At 46.7% G+C, this 19,521-nt stretch overlaps 1 protein-coding gene across 1 annotated transcript in view; it reads left to right on the top strand.

Moving 5' to 3' along the window:
- LOC120030510 (collagen alpha-5(IV) chain-like) overlaps positions 1 to 17,683 on the top strand; it is a 103,713-nt gene extending 86,030 nt beyond the window's left edge. The window contains exons 42-51 of the mRNA XM_038975918.1: positions 1,053 to 1,146; positions 1,368 to 1,440; positions 1,674 to 1,745; positions 1,876 to 1,995; positions 2,870 to 2,968; positions 8,008 to 8,220; positions 10,181 to 10,358; positions 16,202 to 16,316; positions 16,936 to 17,108; positions 17,329 to 17,683. Of these exons, the coding sequence (XP_038831846.1) occupies positions 1,053 to 1,146; positions 1,368 to 1,440; positions 1,674 to 1,745; positions 1,876 to 1,995; positions 2,870 to 2,968; positions 8,008 to 8,220; positions 10,181 to 10,358; positions 16,202 to 16,316; positions 16,936 to 17,108; positions 17,329 to 17,410 (1,219 nt within the window). The 3' untranslated portion in view covers positions 17,411 to 17,683. The remainder of the gene's footprint in view (positions 1 to 1,052; positions 1,147 to 1,367; positions 1,441 to 1,673; positions 1,746 to 1,875; positions 1,996 to 2,869; positions 2,969 to 8,007; positions 8,221 to 10,180; positions 10,359 to 16,201; positions 16,317 to 16,935; positions 17,109 to 17,328) is intronic.
- The last annotated feature ends 1,838 nt before the right edge of the window (positions 17,684 to 19,521 follow it).

Below are 19,521 nucleotides of genomic sequence, written 5' to 3'. Positions count from 1 at the left end.
AATGATAGCACAAACAGACTGGCTCTCGCTAGCGTCTTGTTGGATTGGGTACGACTTTACCACGTTGCTGATTTTCTAACCACTTTTCATTTTTTCAGGATGGGAAGTGTAGCCTAATAAAGAACTGTAGGCTACACATAAACTGTACACACACAAGAATACACCCCAAAATAAACTAAACACACTTGAACACACACTTACCCACCTTTTGTACTGTATTCATACCAGAAGAGGATGCTGGGAGGAGCTATAGGAGGACGGGCTCATTGTAATGGATGGGATGATATGAATGGAACGGTATCAAACATATGGAATCCACATATTTGACTCCGTTACATTTATTCCATTCCAGCAGTTACAATGAGCCCATCCTCCTATAGCTCCTCCCAATAGCTTCCTCTGATTCATACTGTATTTTTAAATGGTTGTATGTATAGTAGCTATACAGCTACAGTGAAATTTGAATGGGTGTGTTTCATAAAACCAACTGTATTACAACAGGTTAGTACAGTAACCATAGAGATGGATCAGATAGTGTTATACAGTAACCATAGAGATGGATCAGATAGTGTTATACAGTAACCATAGAGATGGATCAGATAGTGTTCCACAGTAACCATAGAGATGGATCAGATAGTGTTCTACAGTAACCATAGAGATGGATCAGATAGTGTTCCACAGTAACCATAGAGATGGATCAGATAGTGTTATACAGTAACCATAGAGATGGATCAGATAGTGTTCCACAGTAACCATAGAGATGGATCAGATAGTGTTCCACAGTAACCATAGAGATGGATCAGATAGTGTTCTACAGTCACCATAGAGATGGCTCAGATAGTGTTCCACAGTAACCATAGAGATGGATCAGATAGTGTTCTACAGTAACCATAGAGATGGATCAGATAGATCTAGTTTGAACTCTATGGTTACTAATATTGTTTTTTGTTATAATGTCAGGTTGAGTTGTTTGTTATCTCTGACCTCTGACCTCTGACCTCTGTGTGTGAAGGTCCTCCTGGCCCCGAGGGTCCCCGTGGCCCTGGGGGCAGCGGAGGGACCAAAGGTGAGAAGGGAATCCCTGGATCTTCCGGATCCCCTGGTTTCCCCGGAGCGAAGGGAGAATTGGGATCGCCCGGATTCCCAGTAAGGAACCAAACAACTTAGATCCATAGATATTGATAGCAGGATGAATTCCATTTCAATCATGGACCAAATTGCTTTCATTGATCCTCTACTCTCAAATATAGATCCTAACCCGGGGAAAGGGGCTATGGGTTGGTTTGGGATTGTGTGAAGTAAATTAGAATTCCATCTGGGATTGTGATGTCACATGACCCATGACCTCTCCCCTATCATGTGACCAGGGTATTCCTGGCCCTTCTGGTGGCAGCGGGCTGAAGGGAGACATCGGACTTCCCGGCGTACCCGGATTCCCAGGTAAACGAGTAACAGCATTATTACATACGTTTACATTAGCAAAAACATTGACATTGTCAACACTGACGTTAATTCTCTTCACTCCTTCCCTCTCCCTCTCTCTCCACTCCTTCCCTCTCCATCTCTCCTCCCTCTCCCTCTCTCCCCCTTCTCCCTCTCTCTCTCTCCACTCCTTCTCTCTCTCTTTTTCATCCCCCTCCCTCACTCTCTCTACCTCTCTGTTTCCACTCCAGGACTAAAGGGAGAATCTGGAAGGCCTGGATCATCCGGTCTCCCTGGAGATCCTGGAGATCCTGGTCCTGCTGGTGAGTCTAGTGTTGCATACTAAAGGAGAAACACCAGAAAGATGAATGGCTAAAAGCAGTGGGTGTCTGTTAGCGATCTCACACACACATACACTCTGACCTCCGTCTTTGTTAACTCCAGGAATCCAAGGTGACCCAGGTGTCGCTGCGACCCCCATCCCACTGAAGGGAGAACGTGGCCCCCCTGGCCCTTCAGGTCTGCCAGGCAACCGTGGCTCCCAAGGACCTCCCGGACAGGAGGGACGCTCAGGTCATTGGACTGTCACACCCAGTGTCTGTTTGATACAGGACTTAATTTATAAAGCTGCAGTTAGCTTCGTTTTACCAGAGAAGGCTTAAAGCTGCAGTTAGCTTCGTTTTGCCAGAGAAGGCTTAAAGCTGCAGTTAGCTTCGTTTTACCAGAGAAGGCTTAAAGCTGCAGTTAGCTTCGTTTTGCCAGAGAAGGCTTAAAGCTGCAGTTAGCTTCGTTTTACCAGAGAAGGCTTAAAGCTGCAGTTAACTTCGTTTTGCCAGAGAAGGCTTAAAGCTGCAGTTAGCGTCGTTTTACCAGAGAAGGCTTAAAGCTGCAGTTAGCGTCGTTTTGCCAGAGAAGGCTTAAAGCTGCAGTTAGCATCGTTTTGCCAGAGAAGGCTTAAAGCTGCAGTTAGCGTCGTTTTGCCAGAGAAGCCTTAAAGCTGCAGTTAGCGTTGTTTTGTCAGAGAAGGCTTAAAGCTGCAGTTAGCTTCGTTTTGCCAGAGAAGGCTTAAAGCTGCAGTTAGCTTCGTTTTGCCAGAGAAGGCTTAAAGCTGCAGTTAGCGTCGTTTTACCAGAGAAGGCTTAAAGCTGCAGTTAGCTTCGTTTTGCCAGAGAAGGCTTAAAGCTGCAGTTAGCTTCGTTTTACCAGAGAAGGCTTAAAGCTGCAGTTAGCTTCGTTTTGCCAGAGAAGGCTTAAAGCTGCAGTTAGCTTCGTTTTACCAGAGAAGGCTTAAAGCTGCAGTTAGCTTCGTTTTGCCAGAGAAGGCTTAAAGCTGCAGTTAGCTTAGTTTTACCAGAGAAGGCTTAAAGCTGCAGTTAGCTAGTTACTGGAGGAAGTTAGTTTTCCCCTCAAATGGAGACCACTCACTGAGTCCTCTTGTCTGTTTCAGGTCAGCCCGGTCAACCAGGGGACCCCGGTCCTGAAGGACCGCCAGGATTCAGTGGAGCCTTCGGCCGCAAGGGAGACTCTGGACCTGCTGGACAGCCAGGTAAGATTGCCATCTTGCTCAGGTCCATAGAACACAAATAATGGTTCAAAGCTCCTGAACTACATACTCTATGTTACACAGACTTAACCTTCCATCTTGCTCAGGTCCTTCGCCTTGCTCAAGGGCACAGCAACAGATTTTTCACCTAGTCAGCTCAGTGATTTTAACCAGCAACCTTTCGGTTACTGGCCCAATGCTCTTAACCGCTAGGCTACTTGTCGCCCAGGCCTAACCTTCCATCTAGCCTACGAATAATGTTTAAAATCTCATGGAGTACATATTCTATGTTACACAGACCTAACCTTCCATTGTGTATGTCAGTCATTTATTATTGTGTATATCAGTCAGGTATCATTCTGTATATCAGTCATGTACAGTGCCTTCGGGAAATATTCAGACCCCTTGACTTTTTTCATATTTTGTTGCGTTACAGCCTTTTCTAAAATTGATTAAATATATATATATTTTTTTGCAATCTAGACACAATACCCCATAATGACAAAGCGAAAACATGTTTTTAGAAATGTTTGCAAATTAAAAAAATCAAACAGAAATATCTTATTTATATAAGTAATCTGACTCTTTGCTATGATACTCTAAATTGAGCTCAGGTTCATCCTGTGTCCATTGATCATCCTTGAGATGTTTCTACAACTTGATTGGAGTCCACCTGTGGTAAATTCAATTGATTGGACATTTATTTTTAACTAGGCAAGTCAGTTAAGAACAAATTCTTATTATGTCGTTCAGGGGCAGAACGACAGATTTTGACCTTGTCAGCTCTGGGATTCGATCTTGTAACCTTCCGGTTACTAGTCCAACGCTCTAACCACTTGGCCACTTGCAACCCGACATGATTTGGAAAGTCACACACCTGTCTGTATAAAGTCCCACAGTTGACAGTGCATGTCAGAGCATAAACCAAGCCATGAGGTCAAAGGAATTGTCCATAGAGCTCCGAGACAAGATTGTGTCGAGGAACGGATCTGGGGAAGGGTACCAAAATATTTCTGCAGCATTGAAGGTTCCCAAGAACACAGTGGCCTCCAACATTCTTAAATGGAAGAAGTTTGGAACCACCAAGACTCTTCCTAGAGCTGTCAGACTGGCCAAACTGAGCAATCGGGGGAGAATGGCCTTGGTCAGGGAGGGGACCAAGACCCGATGGTCACTCTGACAGAGCTCCAGAGTTCCTCTGTGGAGATGGGAGAACCTTCAAGAAGGACAACCATCTCTGAAGCACTCCACCAATCAGGCCTTTATGGTAGAGTGGCCAGACAGAAGCCAGTCCTCAGTAAAAGGCACATGACAGCCCTCTTGGACTTTACCAAAAGGTGACTAAAGACTCTCAGACCATGAGAAACAAGATTCTATGGTCTGATGAAACCAAGATTGAACTCTTTGGCCTGAATGCCAAGCATCACGTCTGGAGGAAACCTGGCACCATCCCTACGATGAAGCATGGTGGTGGCAGCATCATGCTGTGGGGATGTTTTTCAGCGGCAGGGACTGGGAGACTAGTCAGGATTGAGGCAAAGATGAACAGAGCAAAGTACAGAGAGATCCTTGATGACAATTTTTTAATTTTTGTATATTTTTAATTTCACCTTTATTTAACCATGTAGGCTAGTTGAGAACAAGTCCTCATTTACAACTGCGACCTGGCCAAGATAAAGCACAGCAGTGCAACACAAACAACAACACCGATTTACACATGGAATAAACAAACATACAGTCAATAATACAATAGAAAAAAGTATATACACGGGCCTCCCGGGTGGCGCAGTGGTCTAAGGCACTGCATCGCAGTGCTAGCTGTGCCACCAGAGATTCTAGATTTGAGCCAAGGCTCTGCCGCAGCCGAGGTTAGGGAGGGTTTGGCCGGCAGGGATATCCTTGTCTCATCGGGCTCATCAGTGCACGCTGACCAGGTCGCTAGGTGTACGGTGTTTCCTCCGACACATTGGTGCGGCTGGCTGTGGATGTGCATTGTGTCAAGAAGCAGTGCGGCTGGGTTGGGTTGTGTTTCGGAGGACGCATGGCTCCCTGACCTTCGCCTCTCCCGAGTCCGTACACGAGTTGCAGCAGTGAGACAAGATAGTAACTACTACTAATTGGATACCACAAAATTGGGGAGAAAAAGGGTTAAAAAATGTTTTTGTATATACACTGTGTGCAGATAAGGCAATAAATAGGCCATAGTGGGTAAATAATTACAATATAGCAATTAAACACGGGAGTGATAGATGTGCAGAAGATGAGTGTGCAAGTAGAGATACTTGGGTGCAAAGGAGCAAAATAAATAAAATAAATAACAGTATGGGGATGAGGTAGTTGGATGGGCTATTTACAGATGGGTCATGTACAGGTGCAGTGATCTGTGAGCTGCTCTGACAGCTGGTGCTTAAAGCTAGTGAGGGAGATATGAGTCTCCAGCTTCAGTGATTTTTACAGTTCCTTCCAGTCATTGGCAGCAGAGAACTGGAAGGAAAGGCGGCTGAAGGAGGAATTGGCTTTGGGGGTGACCAGTGAAGAGATATACCTGCTGGAGCGCATGCTACGGGTGGGTGCTGCTATGGTGACCAGGGAGCTGAGATAAGGCAGGGCTTTACCTAGCAAAGACTTACAGATGACCTGGAGCCAGTGGGTTTGGCGACGTGTATGAAGCGAGGGCCAGCCAACGAGAGCATACAGGTCGCAGTGGTGGGTAGTATATGGGGCTTTGATGACAAAACGGATGGAACTGTGATAGACTGCTTCCAATTTGCTGAGTAGTGTTGGAGGCTATTTTGTAAATGACATCGCTGAAGTCAATAGTCAGTTTTACGAAGGTATGTTTGGCAAAAATAGTCCATTTTTGGGACTATTCCACTGGGTCATTGTACCGACCAAACTAAACCAAGTATTAGAGAAGTTCTTTCCACATTTTGGCCCAGGTCTGCCAGAGCAACCAGTTCTGCCAGAGCAACCAGTTCTGCCAGAGCAACCAGTTCTGCCAGGGCAACCAGTTCTGCCAGAGCAACCAGTTCTGCCAGAGCAACCAGTTCTGCCAGAGCAACCAGGTCTGCCAGAGCAAGCAGGCAACCAGTTCTGCTAGAGCAACCAGTTCTGCCAGAGCAACCAGGTCTGCCAGAGCAACCAGGCAACCAGTTCTGCCAGAGCAACCAGTTCTGCCAGAGCAAACCAGTTCTGCCAGAGCAACCCGGTCTGCCAGAGCAAACCAGTTCTGCCAGAGCAAACTGGTCTGCCAGAGCAAACCAGTTCTGCCAGAGCAACCAGGTCTGCCAGAGCAACCAGGTCTGCCAGAGCAACCAGTTCTGCCAGAGCAAACCGGTCTGCCAGAGCAACCAGTTCTCCCAGAGCAAACCAGTTCTGCCAGAGCAACCAGGTCTGCCAGAGCAAACAAATCAAATCAAATTGTATTTGTCACATACACATGGTTAGCAGATGTTAATGCGAGTGCAGCGAAATGCTTGTGCTTCTAGTTCCGACAATGCAGTAATAACCAACGAGTAATCTAACCTAACAATTCCACAACTACTACCTTATACACACAAGTGTAAAGGGATAAAGAATATGTGCATAAAGATATATGAATGAGTGATGGTTCAGAACGGCATAGGCAAGATGCAGTAGATGGTATCGAGTACAGTATATACATATGAGATGAGTAATGTAGGGTATGTAAACATAAAAGTGCATAGTTTAAAGTGGCTAGTGATACATGTATTATATAAAGATGGCAAGATGCAGTAGATGATATAGAGTACAGTATATACATATACATTATATTAAGTGGCATTGTTTAAAGTGGCTAGTGATACATTTTTGATCAATTTCCATCAATTTCCATTATTAAAGTGAGTTGGAGTTGAGTCAGTATGTTGGCAGCAGCAGCTCGATGTTAGTGGTGGCTGTTTAACAGTCTGATGGCCTTGAGATAGAAGCTGTTTTTCAGTCTCTCGGTCCCTGCTTTGATGCACCTGTACTGACCTCGCCTTCTGGATGATAGCGGGGTGAACAGGCAGTGGCTCGGATGGTTGTTGTCCTTGATGGTCTTTATGGCCTTCCTGTGACATCGGGTGGTGTAGTTGTCCTGGAGGGCAGGTAGTTTGCCCCCAGTGATGCGTTGTGCAGACCTCACCACCCTCTGGAGAGCATTACGGTTGTGGGTGGAGCAGTTGCCGTACCAGGCGGTGATACAGCCCAACAGGATGCTCTCGATTGTGCATCTGTAGAAGTTTGTGAGTGCTTTTGGTGACAAGCCAAATTTCTTTAGCCTCCTGAGGTTGAAGAGGCGCTGCTGCGCCTTCTTCACAATGCTGTCTGTGTGGGTGGACCAATTCAGTTTGTCCTTAAAGTGTACGCCAAGGAACTTAAAACTTACTACCCTCTCCACTACTGTCCCGTCGATGTGGATAGGGGGGTGCTCCCTCTGCTGTTTCCTGAAGTCCACAATCATCTCCTTTGTTTTGTTGACGTTGAGTGTGAGGTTATTTTCCTATTTTCCTGACACCACACTCCGAGGGCCCTCACTTCCTCCCTGTAGGCCGTCTCGTCGTTGTTGGTAATCAAGCCTAACACTGTAGTGTCGTCTGCAAACGTGATGATTTAGTTGGAGGCGTGCATGGCCACGCAGTCGTGGGTGAACAGGGAGTACAGGAGAGGGCTGAGAACGCACCCTTGTAGGGCCCCAGTGTTGAGGATCAGCGGGGTGGAGATGTTGTTACCTACCCTCACCACCTGGGGGAAACCAGGTCTGCCAGAGCAACCAGGTCTGCCAGAGCAAACCAGAAATAGTTTGGCCAAATGATGCTCCATGCTGGAACCATTTATTAAAATGGATTCATATTAATATCAATCATATTCATATTAATGTTGTTATTATTATTGGCCTCTTTGTCTCCTATATCTCTCCTAGTCCATTCATATCAATACATAGCTCAAGAAGTGTCAAATAAACTAAAATCAAGTAAACTATAGTATTGTTCATTAAGTGTATTGAGTTGTTTAATGTCCGTTCTATCCCCTGTTCGCAGGTCAGCGTGGGTACCCAGGTCCCACTGGTTCAGATGGTCAGCAGGGCCCCCCAGGTAACCCCGGCTCAGCCTCTGTGACCCATGGCTTCCTGATCTCGAGACACAGCCAAGCTGAATATGTCCCTACCTGCCCCGACGGTACCAGCCTCATCTACGACGGATTCTCTCTGCTCTACGTACAGGGCAACGAGAGGGCACACGGACAGGACCTAGGTAAGACACACACACACAGAGTAATGAGAGGGCACACGGACGTGACCTGGGTAAGACACACACACACAGAGTAATGAGAGGGCACACGGACAGGACCTGGGTAAGACACACACACACAGAGTAATGAGAGGGCACACGGACAGGACCTAGGTAAGACACACACACACAGAGTAATGAGAGGGCACACGGACGTGACCTGGGTAAGACACACACACACAGAGTAATGAGAGGGCGCACGGACAGGACCTGAGTAAGACACACACACACAGAGTAATGAGAGGGCACACGGACAGGACCTGAGTAAGACACACACACACAGAGTAATGAGAGGGCACACGGACAGGACCTGGGTAAGACACACACACACACAGAGTAATGAGAGGGCGCACGGACAGGACCTAGGTAAGACACACACACACACAGAGTAATGAGAGGGCGCACGGACAGGAACTAGGTAAGACACACACACACAGAGTAATGAGAGGGCACACAGACAGGACCTAGGTAAGACACACACACACACAGAGTAATGAGAGGGCGCACGGACAGGACCTGGGTAAGACACACACACAGAGTAATGAGAGGGCACACAGACAGGACCTAGGTAAGACACACACACACACAGAGTAATGAGAGGGCGCACGGACAGGACCTAGGTAAGACACACACACACAGAGTAATGAGAGGGCACACAGACAGGACCTAGGTAAGACACACACACAGAGTAATGAGAGGGCGCACGGACAGGACCTGGGTAAGACACACACACACAGAGTAATGAGAGGGCGCACGGACAGGACCTAGGTAAGACACACACACACAGAGTAATGAGAGGGCGCACGGACAGGACCTAGGTAAGACACACACACACAGAGTAATGAGAGGGCACACGGACAGGACCTAGGTAAGACACACACACACAGAGTAATGAGAGGGCACACGGACAGGACCTAGGTAAGACACACACACACAGAGTAATGAGAGGGCACACGGACAGGACCTGGGTAAGACACACACACACACAGAGTAATGAGAGGGCACACGGACAGGACCTGGGTAAGACACACACACAGAGTAATGAGAGGGCACACAGACAGGACCTGGGTAAGACACACACACACAGAGTAATGAGAGGGCACACGGACAGGACCTAGGTAAGACACACACACAGAGTAATGAGAGGGCACACGGACAGGACCTGGGTAAGACACACACACACAGAGTAATGAGAGGGCACACGGACAGGACCTAGGTAAGACACACACACACAGAGTAATGAGAGGGCACACAGACAGGACCTGGGTAAGACACACTCACACAGAGTAATGAGAGGGCGCACGGACAGGACCTAGGTAAGACACACACACAGAGTAATGAGAGGGCACACGGACAGGACCTGGGTAAGACACACACACACAGAGTAATGAGAGGGCGCACGGACAGGACCTGGGTAAGACACACACACACAGAGTAATGAGAGGGCACACGGACAGGACCTAGGTAAGACACACACACACAGAGTAATGAGAGGGCACACAGACAGGACCTGGGTAAGACACACTCACACAGAGTAATGAGAGGGCGCACGGACAGGACCTAGGTAAGACACACACACAGAGTAATGAGAGGGCACACGGACAGGACCTGGGTAAGACACACACACACAGAGTAATGAGAGGGCGCACGGACAGGACCTGGGTAAGACACACACACACAGAGTAATGAGAGGGCACACGGACAGGACCTAGGTAAGACACACACACACAGAGTAATGAGAGGGCGCACAGACAGGGTAAGGATGGAGACTGGAGATACACGATGACATGCATGAACATAGATGGTTGTTGTTGTGAGAGAAGCAACTCACAGTATTAACCTCAAATCTTCTCTTCACTTATTTTTTCCTGTTTTCTCCTGTTCCCTTTCCTCTCCTCACTCCCTCTCTCGTCTCATCTGTCAGGTACTGCTGGTAGTTGCCTGCGTCGGTTCAGCACCATGCCATTCATGTTCTGTAACATCAACAACGTGTGTAACTTCGCCTCCCGTAACGACTACTCCTATTGGCTGTCTACACCCATGCCCATGCCCATGAGTATGGCCCCCATCACAGGAGAAGGCATCAAACCTTACATCAGCAGGTAGGGAGGAAGGAAGGAAGGAAGGAAGGAAGGAAGGAAGGAAGGAAGGAAGGAAGGAAGGAAGGAAGGAAGGAAGGAAGGAAGGAAGGAAGGAAGGAAGGGAGGGAGGAAGGAAGGAAGGGAGGGAGGGAGGAAGGGAGGGAGGGAGGGAGGGAGGGAGGGAGGGAGGGAGGGAGGGAGGGGAAAGATACAATAGGGGACTATGATTTGATAACGTCTAAGGGTGTTTTCACACTTGGTCCAATTGAGACATTTTTTTTGTGAACTCAGTCCATTTTTATAGTGCAGGGTAAACACTCCAAGTGAATTCAGACCCTCAAAAGAACCCCTGAAGCTGAGACAATCTCGAGAGGTGGTCTGAGATCGGTTCGCTTGATTAGGGCAATGTGAAAACAAAGCAACCCAGGTTCGCTGGTCATTATTCCTGCACCACACACTAGACTACCGCAACACTGTCTCCCCTGACATAACCTCTCACACTAGACTACTGCATCACTGTTTCCCCTGCCATAACCCCTCACACTAGACTACTGACATAACCTCTCACACTAGACTACTGACATAACCTCTCACACTAGACTACTGACATAACCTCTCACACTAGACTACTGACATAACCTCTCACACTAGACTACTGACATAACCTCTCACACTAGACTACCGCAACACTGTCTCCCCTGACATAACCTCTCACACTAGACTACCGCAACACTGTCTCCCCTGACATAACCTCTCACACTAGACTACCGCAACACTGTCTCCCCTGACATAACCTCTCACACTAGACTACCGCAACACTGTCTCCCCTGACATAACCTCTCACACTAGACTACCGCAACACTGTCTCCCCTGACATAACCTCTCACACTAGACTACTGTAACACTGTTTCCCCTGCCATAACCCCTCACACTAGACTACTGTAACACTGTCTCCCCTGACATAACCTCTCACACTAGACTACTGATATAACCCCTCACACTAGACTACTGACATAACCCCTCACACTAGACTACTGTATCACTGTTTCCCCTGACATAACCCCTCACACTAGACTACTGACATAACCCCTCACACTAGACTACTGACATAACCTCTCACACTAGACTACTGACATAACCTCTCACACTAGACTACCGCAACACTGTCTCCCCTGACATAACCTCTCACACTAGACTACTGACATAACCTCTCACACTAGACTACTGACATAACCTCTCACACTAGACTACTGACATAACCCCTCACACTAGACTACTGACATAACCCCTCATACTAGACTACTGTAACACTGTTTCCCCTGCCATAACCCCTCACACTAGACTACTGTAACACTGTTTCCCCTGCCATAACCCCTCACACTAGACTACTGACATAACCCCTCACACTAGACTACTGACATAACCCCTCATACTAGACTACTGTAACACTGTTTCCCCTGACATAACCCCTCACACTAGACTACTGACATAACCCCTCACACTAGACTACTGACATAACCTCTCACACTAGACTACTGACATAACCTCTCACACTAGACTACTGACATAACCCCTCACACTAGACTACTGACATAACCCCTCATACTAGACTACTGTAACACTGTTTCCCCTGCCATAACCCCTCACACTAGACTACTGTAACACTGTTTCCCCTGCCATAACCCCTCACACTAGACTACTGACATAACCCCTCACACTAGACTACTGACATAACCCCTCATACTAGACTACTGTAACACTGTTTCCCCTGCCATAACCCCTCACACTAGACTACTGCAACACCGTTTCCCCTGCCATAACACCTCACACTAGACTACTGTAACACTGTTTCCCCTGCCATAACACCTCACACTAGACTACTGCAACACTGTTTCCCCTGACATAACCCCTCACACTAGACTACTGACATAACCCCTCACACTAGACTACTGTATCACTGTTTCCCCTGCCATAACCCCTCACACTAGACTACTGTAACACTGTTTCCCCTGCCATAACCCCTCACACTAGACTACTGTAACACTGTTTCCCCTGCCATAAACCCTCACACTAGACTACTGCAACACCGTTTCCCCTGCCATAACACCTCACACTAGACTACTGTAACACTGTTTCCCCTGCCATAACCCCTCACACTAGACTACTGTAACACTGTCTCCCCTGCCATAACACCTCACACTAGACTACTGCAACACTGTTTCCCCTGACATAACCCCTCACACTAGACTACTGACATAACCCCTCACACTAGACTACTGTATCACTGTTTCCCCTGCCATAACCCCTCACACTAGACTACTGACATAACCCCTCACACTAGACTACTGACATAACCCCTCACACTAGACTACTGACATAACCCCTCACACTAGACTACTGACATAACCCCTCACACTAGACTACTGACATAACCCCTCACACTAGACTACTGACATAACCCCTCACACTAGACTACTGACATAACCCCTCACACTAGACTACTGTAACACTGTTTCCCCTGACATAACCCCTCACACTAGACTACTGTAACACTGTTTCCCCTGACATAACCCCTCACACTAGACTACTGTAACACTGTTTCCCCTGCCATAACCCCTCACACTAGACTACTGTAACACTGTCTCCCCTGACATAACCTCTCACACTAGACTACTGATATAACCCCTCACACTAGACTACTGACATAACCCCTCACACTAGACTACTGTATCACTGTTTCCCCTGACATAACCCCTCACACTAGACTACTGACATAACCCCTCACACTAGACTACTGACATAACCCCTCACACTAGACTACTGTATCACTGTTTCCCCTGACATAACCCCTCACACTAGACTACTGACATAACCCCTCACACTAGACTACTGACATAACCCCTCACACTAGACTACTGACATAACCCCTCACACTAGACTACTGACATAACCCCTCACACTAGACTACTGACATAACCCCTCACACTAGACTACTGACATAACCCCTCACACTAGACTACTGACATAACCCCTCACACTAGACTACTGACATAACCCCTCACACTAGACTACTGACATAACCCCTCACACTAGACTACTGACATAACCCCTCACACTAGACTACTGTAACACTGTTTCCCCTGACATAACCCCTCACACGAGACTACTGACATAACCCCTCACACTAGACTACTGACATAACCTCTCACACTAGACTACTGACATAACCCCTCACACTAGACTACTGACATAACCCCTCACACTAGACTACTGACATAACCCCTCACACTAGACTACTGACATAACCCCTCACACTAGACTACTGACATAACCCCTCACACTAGACTACTGACATAACCCCTCACACTAGACTACTGACATAACCCCTCACACTAGACTACTGACATAACCCCTCACACTAGACTACTGACATAACCCCTCACACTAGACTACTGACATAACCCCTCACACTAGACTACTGACATAACCCCTCACACTAGACTACTGACATAACCCCTCACACTAGACTACTGCCATAACCCCTCACACTAGACTACTGACATAACCCCTCACACTAGACTACTGACATAACCCCTCACACTAGACTACTGACATAACCCCTCACACTAGACTACTGTATCACTGTTTCCCCTGACATAACCCCTCACACTAGACTACTGACATAACCCCTCACACTAGACTACTGACATAACCTCTCACACTAGACTACTGACATAACCCCTCACACTAGACTACTGACATAACCTCTCACACTAGACTACTGACATAACCCCTCACACTAGACTACTGACATAACCCCTCACACTAGACTACTGACATAACCCCTCACACTAGACTACTAACATAACCTCTCACACTAGACTACTGTATCACTGTTTCCCCTGACATAACCCCTCACACTAGACTACTGACATAACCCCTCACACTAGACTACTGACATAACCCCTCACACTAGACTACTGTATCACTGTTCCCCCTGACATAACCCCTCACACTAGACTACTGACATAACCCCTCACAGTAGACTACTGACATAACCCCTCACACTAGACTACTGACATAACCCCTCACACTAGACTACTGACATAACCCCTCACACTAGACTACTGACATAACCCCTCACACTAGACTACTGACATAACCCCTCACACTAGACTACTGACATAACCCCTCACACTAGACTACTGACATAACCCTTCACACTAGACTAGTGTATCACTGTTCCCCCTGACATAACCCCTCACACTAGACTACCACTACCTGCCTCTCCCCATCTGAAGCATGTTACTGTAGCCCCTCCCCATCTGAAGCATATGTTACTGTAGCCCCTCCCCCTCGGAAGCATAGGTGACTGTAGCCCCTCCCCCTCTGAAGCATAGGTTACTGTAGCCCCTCCCCCTCTGAAGCATAGGTTACTGTAGCCCCTCCCCCTCGGAAGCATAGGTGACTGTAGCCCCTCCCCCTCTGAAGCATAGGTTACTGTAGCCCCTCCCCATCTGAAGCATAAGTTACTGTAGCCCCTCCCCATCTGAAGCATAAGTTACTGTAGCCCCTCCCCCTCGGAAGCATAGGTTACTGTAGCCCCTCCCCCTCGGAAGCATAGGTTACTGTAGCCCCTCCCCCTCTAAAGCATAGGTTACTGTAGCCTACTGACAATGTTACAAGCGTAATTCAGAAATTAGGGAGAGATGTTTAATTAGAGAAGAATGGATTTACTTTTTCAATACTAGTTAAGGATACTATAGTTAACACGTTTCACATTGGATTTATTAACTACAAAAAGGTAAGACATGTTTTTAATTTTAGTGCTGCTTTGCACACACAAGTTTGTTAGATAGCTAGCTAACATTTGCTCTGGTCCAAAGTTAAACCAACACAGAAGATCAAAGACATTCAAAGTTCCTCCATAGAAGCCGCTCCTCCGACGGTATAATTCTGTGGACCTAATTCAGATAAGGCATGTCAAAACAAGATGCAGAGTGCTTCACAAGGCAAGCTTCCTCCATCCTCTCTCGCTCGCGCCTCACCCTCTAAATGTCAGTTGCATCTTGCGCCCTGTTTCATTATAGTGAAACCAAATACAATTAGCTCTTAACAACTTTCCTGTACAGATTAAATCGCTGACCCGCTCCACAGCAAGCTGCTCTATCCACACTGATTGGTGAAGTCATTTTATGTCACGCTAAATGTAAAAAATATATTTCAGAGGTTTAAAAAATAACCAAAAGGACAACTATAAAACCAGACTTTTTTTGGTTTGGATTTTGGTTCAAAACTGTAATTTACTGGTTGGAACAGTTGAACTGAATGAAAAATAATGATTCTGTTCAGAACTAAATGATTGAAAAATGATTTTGGTTCCAACCACACCCTGAATATTAGTTTCCAAAATGTAAGTAGGTCAGTGGAGGCTGCTGAGAGGAGGACGGCTCATAATAATGTCTGGAATGGCATCAAACACATGGAAACGATTCCACTGATTCCGCTCCAGCCATTACCATGAGCCCATCCTCCCCAATTAAGGTCCCACCAACCTCCATGTGAAGTAGGTATATCTAGCTGTACGATAACACATTCTGATGGAATGGCTTGTCCTGTACTTTTACCTAGTACATTGTGTGAATGCTGGTGGGGGGGGGGGAATATATATTGGTTCCTTTTCTTAACATAACAATGTGAATGCAAAGAGGACTCTGACCATCAAATAGGTGAAGTGAATTGGCAAAAGAGTCTGGCAAACTTTGGTTCAAAAGTAAAGGCAGTGTGAGTGTTCTAAGATCTATGAGACTAGATGTGAAAAGTGTGTGTTTAACTCCTCGGTGTGTGTGTGTGTGTGTTATTAGGTGTGCAGTGTGTGAGGCCCCTGCCATGGTGATCGCTGTACACAGTCAAACCATTCAGATCCCCACCTGCCCCAGCTACTGGGAAACACTGTGGATCGGATACTCCTTCATGATGGTACACACAGACACACACTCTCACACAAACACACACACACACACACACATACACACACACACACGCGCATGCCAACCAACCCTTGCCAAAGTACACATGAATCAAGTTTTACATTTTAAGTGTGTTAACAACACATATTCAAAGCCCACTATATCCACCCACAAATTCCTCTTTATTTCACTCTTCTTCTTCTTCTCGCTCTCCCTCCACCTCGCTCTCCCTCCACCTCCCTCTCTCTCTCGCTCTCCCTCCACCTCCCTCTCTCTCTCGCTCTCCCTCCACCTCCCTCTCTCTCTCGCTCTCCCTCCACCTCCCTCTCTCTCTCGCTTTCCCTCCACCTCCCTCTCTCTCTCGCTCTCCCTCCACCTCCCTCTCTCTCTCGCTCTCCCTCCACCTCTCTCTCTCTCTCTCTACCTCCACCTCCCTCTCTCTCTCACTCTCCCTCCACCTCCCTCTCTCTCTCGCTCTCCCTCCACCTCCCTCTCGCTCTCCCTCCACCTCCCTCTCGCTCTCCCTCCACCTCCCTCTCGCTCTCGCTCTCCCTCCACCTCCCTCTCTCTCTCGCTCTCCCTCCACCTCCCTCTCTCTCTCGCTCTCCCTCCACCTCCCTCTCTAACAGCACACCAGTGCAGGTGCTGAGGGCTCTGGTCAGGCTCTGGCCTCTCCTGGCTCCTGTCTAGAGGAGTTCCGGAGCTCTCCCTTCATCGAGTGTCACGGCCGAGGGACCTGCAACTACTATGGAAACACATACAGCTTCTGGCTGGCCACTGTCGACCAATCAGAAATGTTCAGGTAACATCAATCAATCGACCAATGATTTTCCAAACAGGAAATGTTTAGGTGCAAGACACTGAGGTTGCTACTGAATAACACCCTATTCCCTATATAGTGCACTCTAGCGATAACTGGAAGTGCTAGCTAAACAGATTGGTTATTTTCATATACAATGTAAAGATCCCAGTGATCATACAGTGATGCCAACCCCTGACCTGTAACCCCTGACCCATAACAGGAAGCCGCAGTCAGAGACGCTGAAGGCAGGTAACCTAGCGACGCGCATTAGCCGCTGTGTGGTCTGTATGAAGAGGACGTAACAGCGCGGTGGCAACCGTTGCCGGGGACGACCGACAACGACGACAATGGCGTCAGGCGGGCGGAGTGGGTGTGATGTTGACGTCTCCGTGAGAACAAGGTGGAATTCCAACGGTGCATTGTCTTCCGGAAACAGCAAATTAAATGGTGCTACTGTGCAACACAGCAAGAAAAGAACAAATGTTGATAAAATGAATTTATTTAATCTTTTATTCTTTTTACTTACCTCAAGTATGTCAAAAAGAAACACACAAAATCCACAAAAGGTGCCATGGTGAATGTGTGACAAAAGTGCATTTTGTTTCAATTTTTTCTCTTTCGCAGAGAATATATATATATATATATATATATATATATATATATATACCATCAATAATGGTAACACTTCATTTTAAGGGGTCCTTATTACAGTGTAATTAGATGTGTAATTGTGCTGTATCAAATATTGTAGTTAATTGTAATAACTCATAGTTACACTGTAATAACAACATGTAACTGGTGATAATTGCAGTCTGTAATTACAGAGGTGTAACAAATGCTTGTTACCATGCTTGTTACCATGCTTACTATGCTTGTTACCATGCTTGTTACAAATGGGAAAGTCTCCACTAAATTCACCAATAAGTGTTAACTGTCACAGGTTGTAATCTCTTCTGGACAGATGTTCTGGGTCCAAGATGACAAAGTTTGGAGGCTCAATAGGCTCTAATTACCTACCCGTGAAGGCGCACGCTTCAAAATCTCCACTCGTTGTTGCTAGCAGTTGCCCCCTAAAAGTGTATCAACTTGGTTGAGTTTCCAAAAACAGATCAGGTATAGAACAACCTCACTGACTGGACCATATGGGTGTAATACCGGATTATAATATAGATTTTACTGATAATGATTGTGTATGTTGTCCATTATGTGGGAGGATAAACCCACAAGTACACCGCGGACTACATATAATATCTGCATGAGTACAATGTAATTACTAGATGTTACACAGGATTTCAGATAGTTAAAATGAAGGGTATCTTGATGGGTACTTACTTGTAATTAACGTGTACTTATATAGTACATTGCCCATCCTGACAACTTGGCCCTCATTGTAACACTTCTGGAAGCGCCATCCAAGTGAGAAAATAAACACACTAGTACACAACAGAGTACATGTAATATATTGTAACGACCCTGTGTTTATAAGCGCGGAAATCGACTCTGCCGCTCGAGCATGCTTTTGCGGCACAGTCGATAGCGCGCCGGACCTCGGGCTAGGAGGTCGAGGGTTCGAGACCTGCTCCATGCTGTTTCATTACATTGGTGTCAGAAGTGATCGGACCTCGCATCCACGACAGTGCGTGTGCTTGGCCGGTGAGCGCGTTCCTGTAAGACGTAAAGTCGCAAGCTAGCGCGAGGACGCGCTCTTTGAAAGGAGGGAGTAGTGTAACGACCCTGTGTTTATAAGCGCGGAAATCGACTCTGCCGCTCGAGCATGCTTTTGCGGCACAGTCGATAGCGCGCCGGACCTCGGGCTAGGAGGTCGAGGGTTCGAGACCTGCTCCATGCTGTTTCATTACAATATGTATAAGTACAATGTAATTACTTCTGCTAGCTAATCCAAAAAATCTCAAGATTGCATGGAAAGTCTATTCCTTAGATGGTAAAAAACTAGCTAGCTAGCCTAGTTGGTAGGCCCAATAAAAACGCCAGCTAACATTTGCTAGCTAAAGTTAGCTAGCTAGCCAACACAAGGCCAGCTAACTACCTATGTTAAATCGTCCAGCAGAATTCATGTATCCAAAAAAGGTCGAACAAATTGCATGGAAAATGTACTTTCTCTCTCCTGTGTTGAGCTTTTTCACCTACAACACTTTTTTTCGCGGAAATCTTTCTTGTCTGGATTTTTGCACAATGACCTTCTCGACCCTGTTTTTTGCACACTGTTACATGATGTCAGAGTCAACACGTGGGCACGTTCAAGGTCATTATTTCGAGCATGTTGCACAAATGGGAAGATTTTGACATGATGCTTTAATTCCTGCAAAAAATGTATAATTGCACCAATGCAATCTAAAAGTGAGGATGTTCCTCAGCAGTAAAACCCTTGCAAAGTTACGTGATGGAATAAGAG

Source organism: Salvelinus namaycush, chromosome 36 (assembly GCF_016432855.1).
Source record: "Salvelinus namaycush isolate Seneca chromosome 36, SaNama_1.0, whole genome shotgun sequence".
Lineage (NCBI taxonomy): Eukaryota > Metazoa > Chordata > Actinopteri > Salmoniformes > Salmonidae > Salvelinus > Salvelinus namaycush.
The sequence above is the reverse complement of the archived record's forward strand: the minus strand, read 5'-3'. Positions and strand labels throughout refer to the sequence as shown.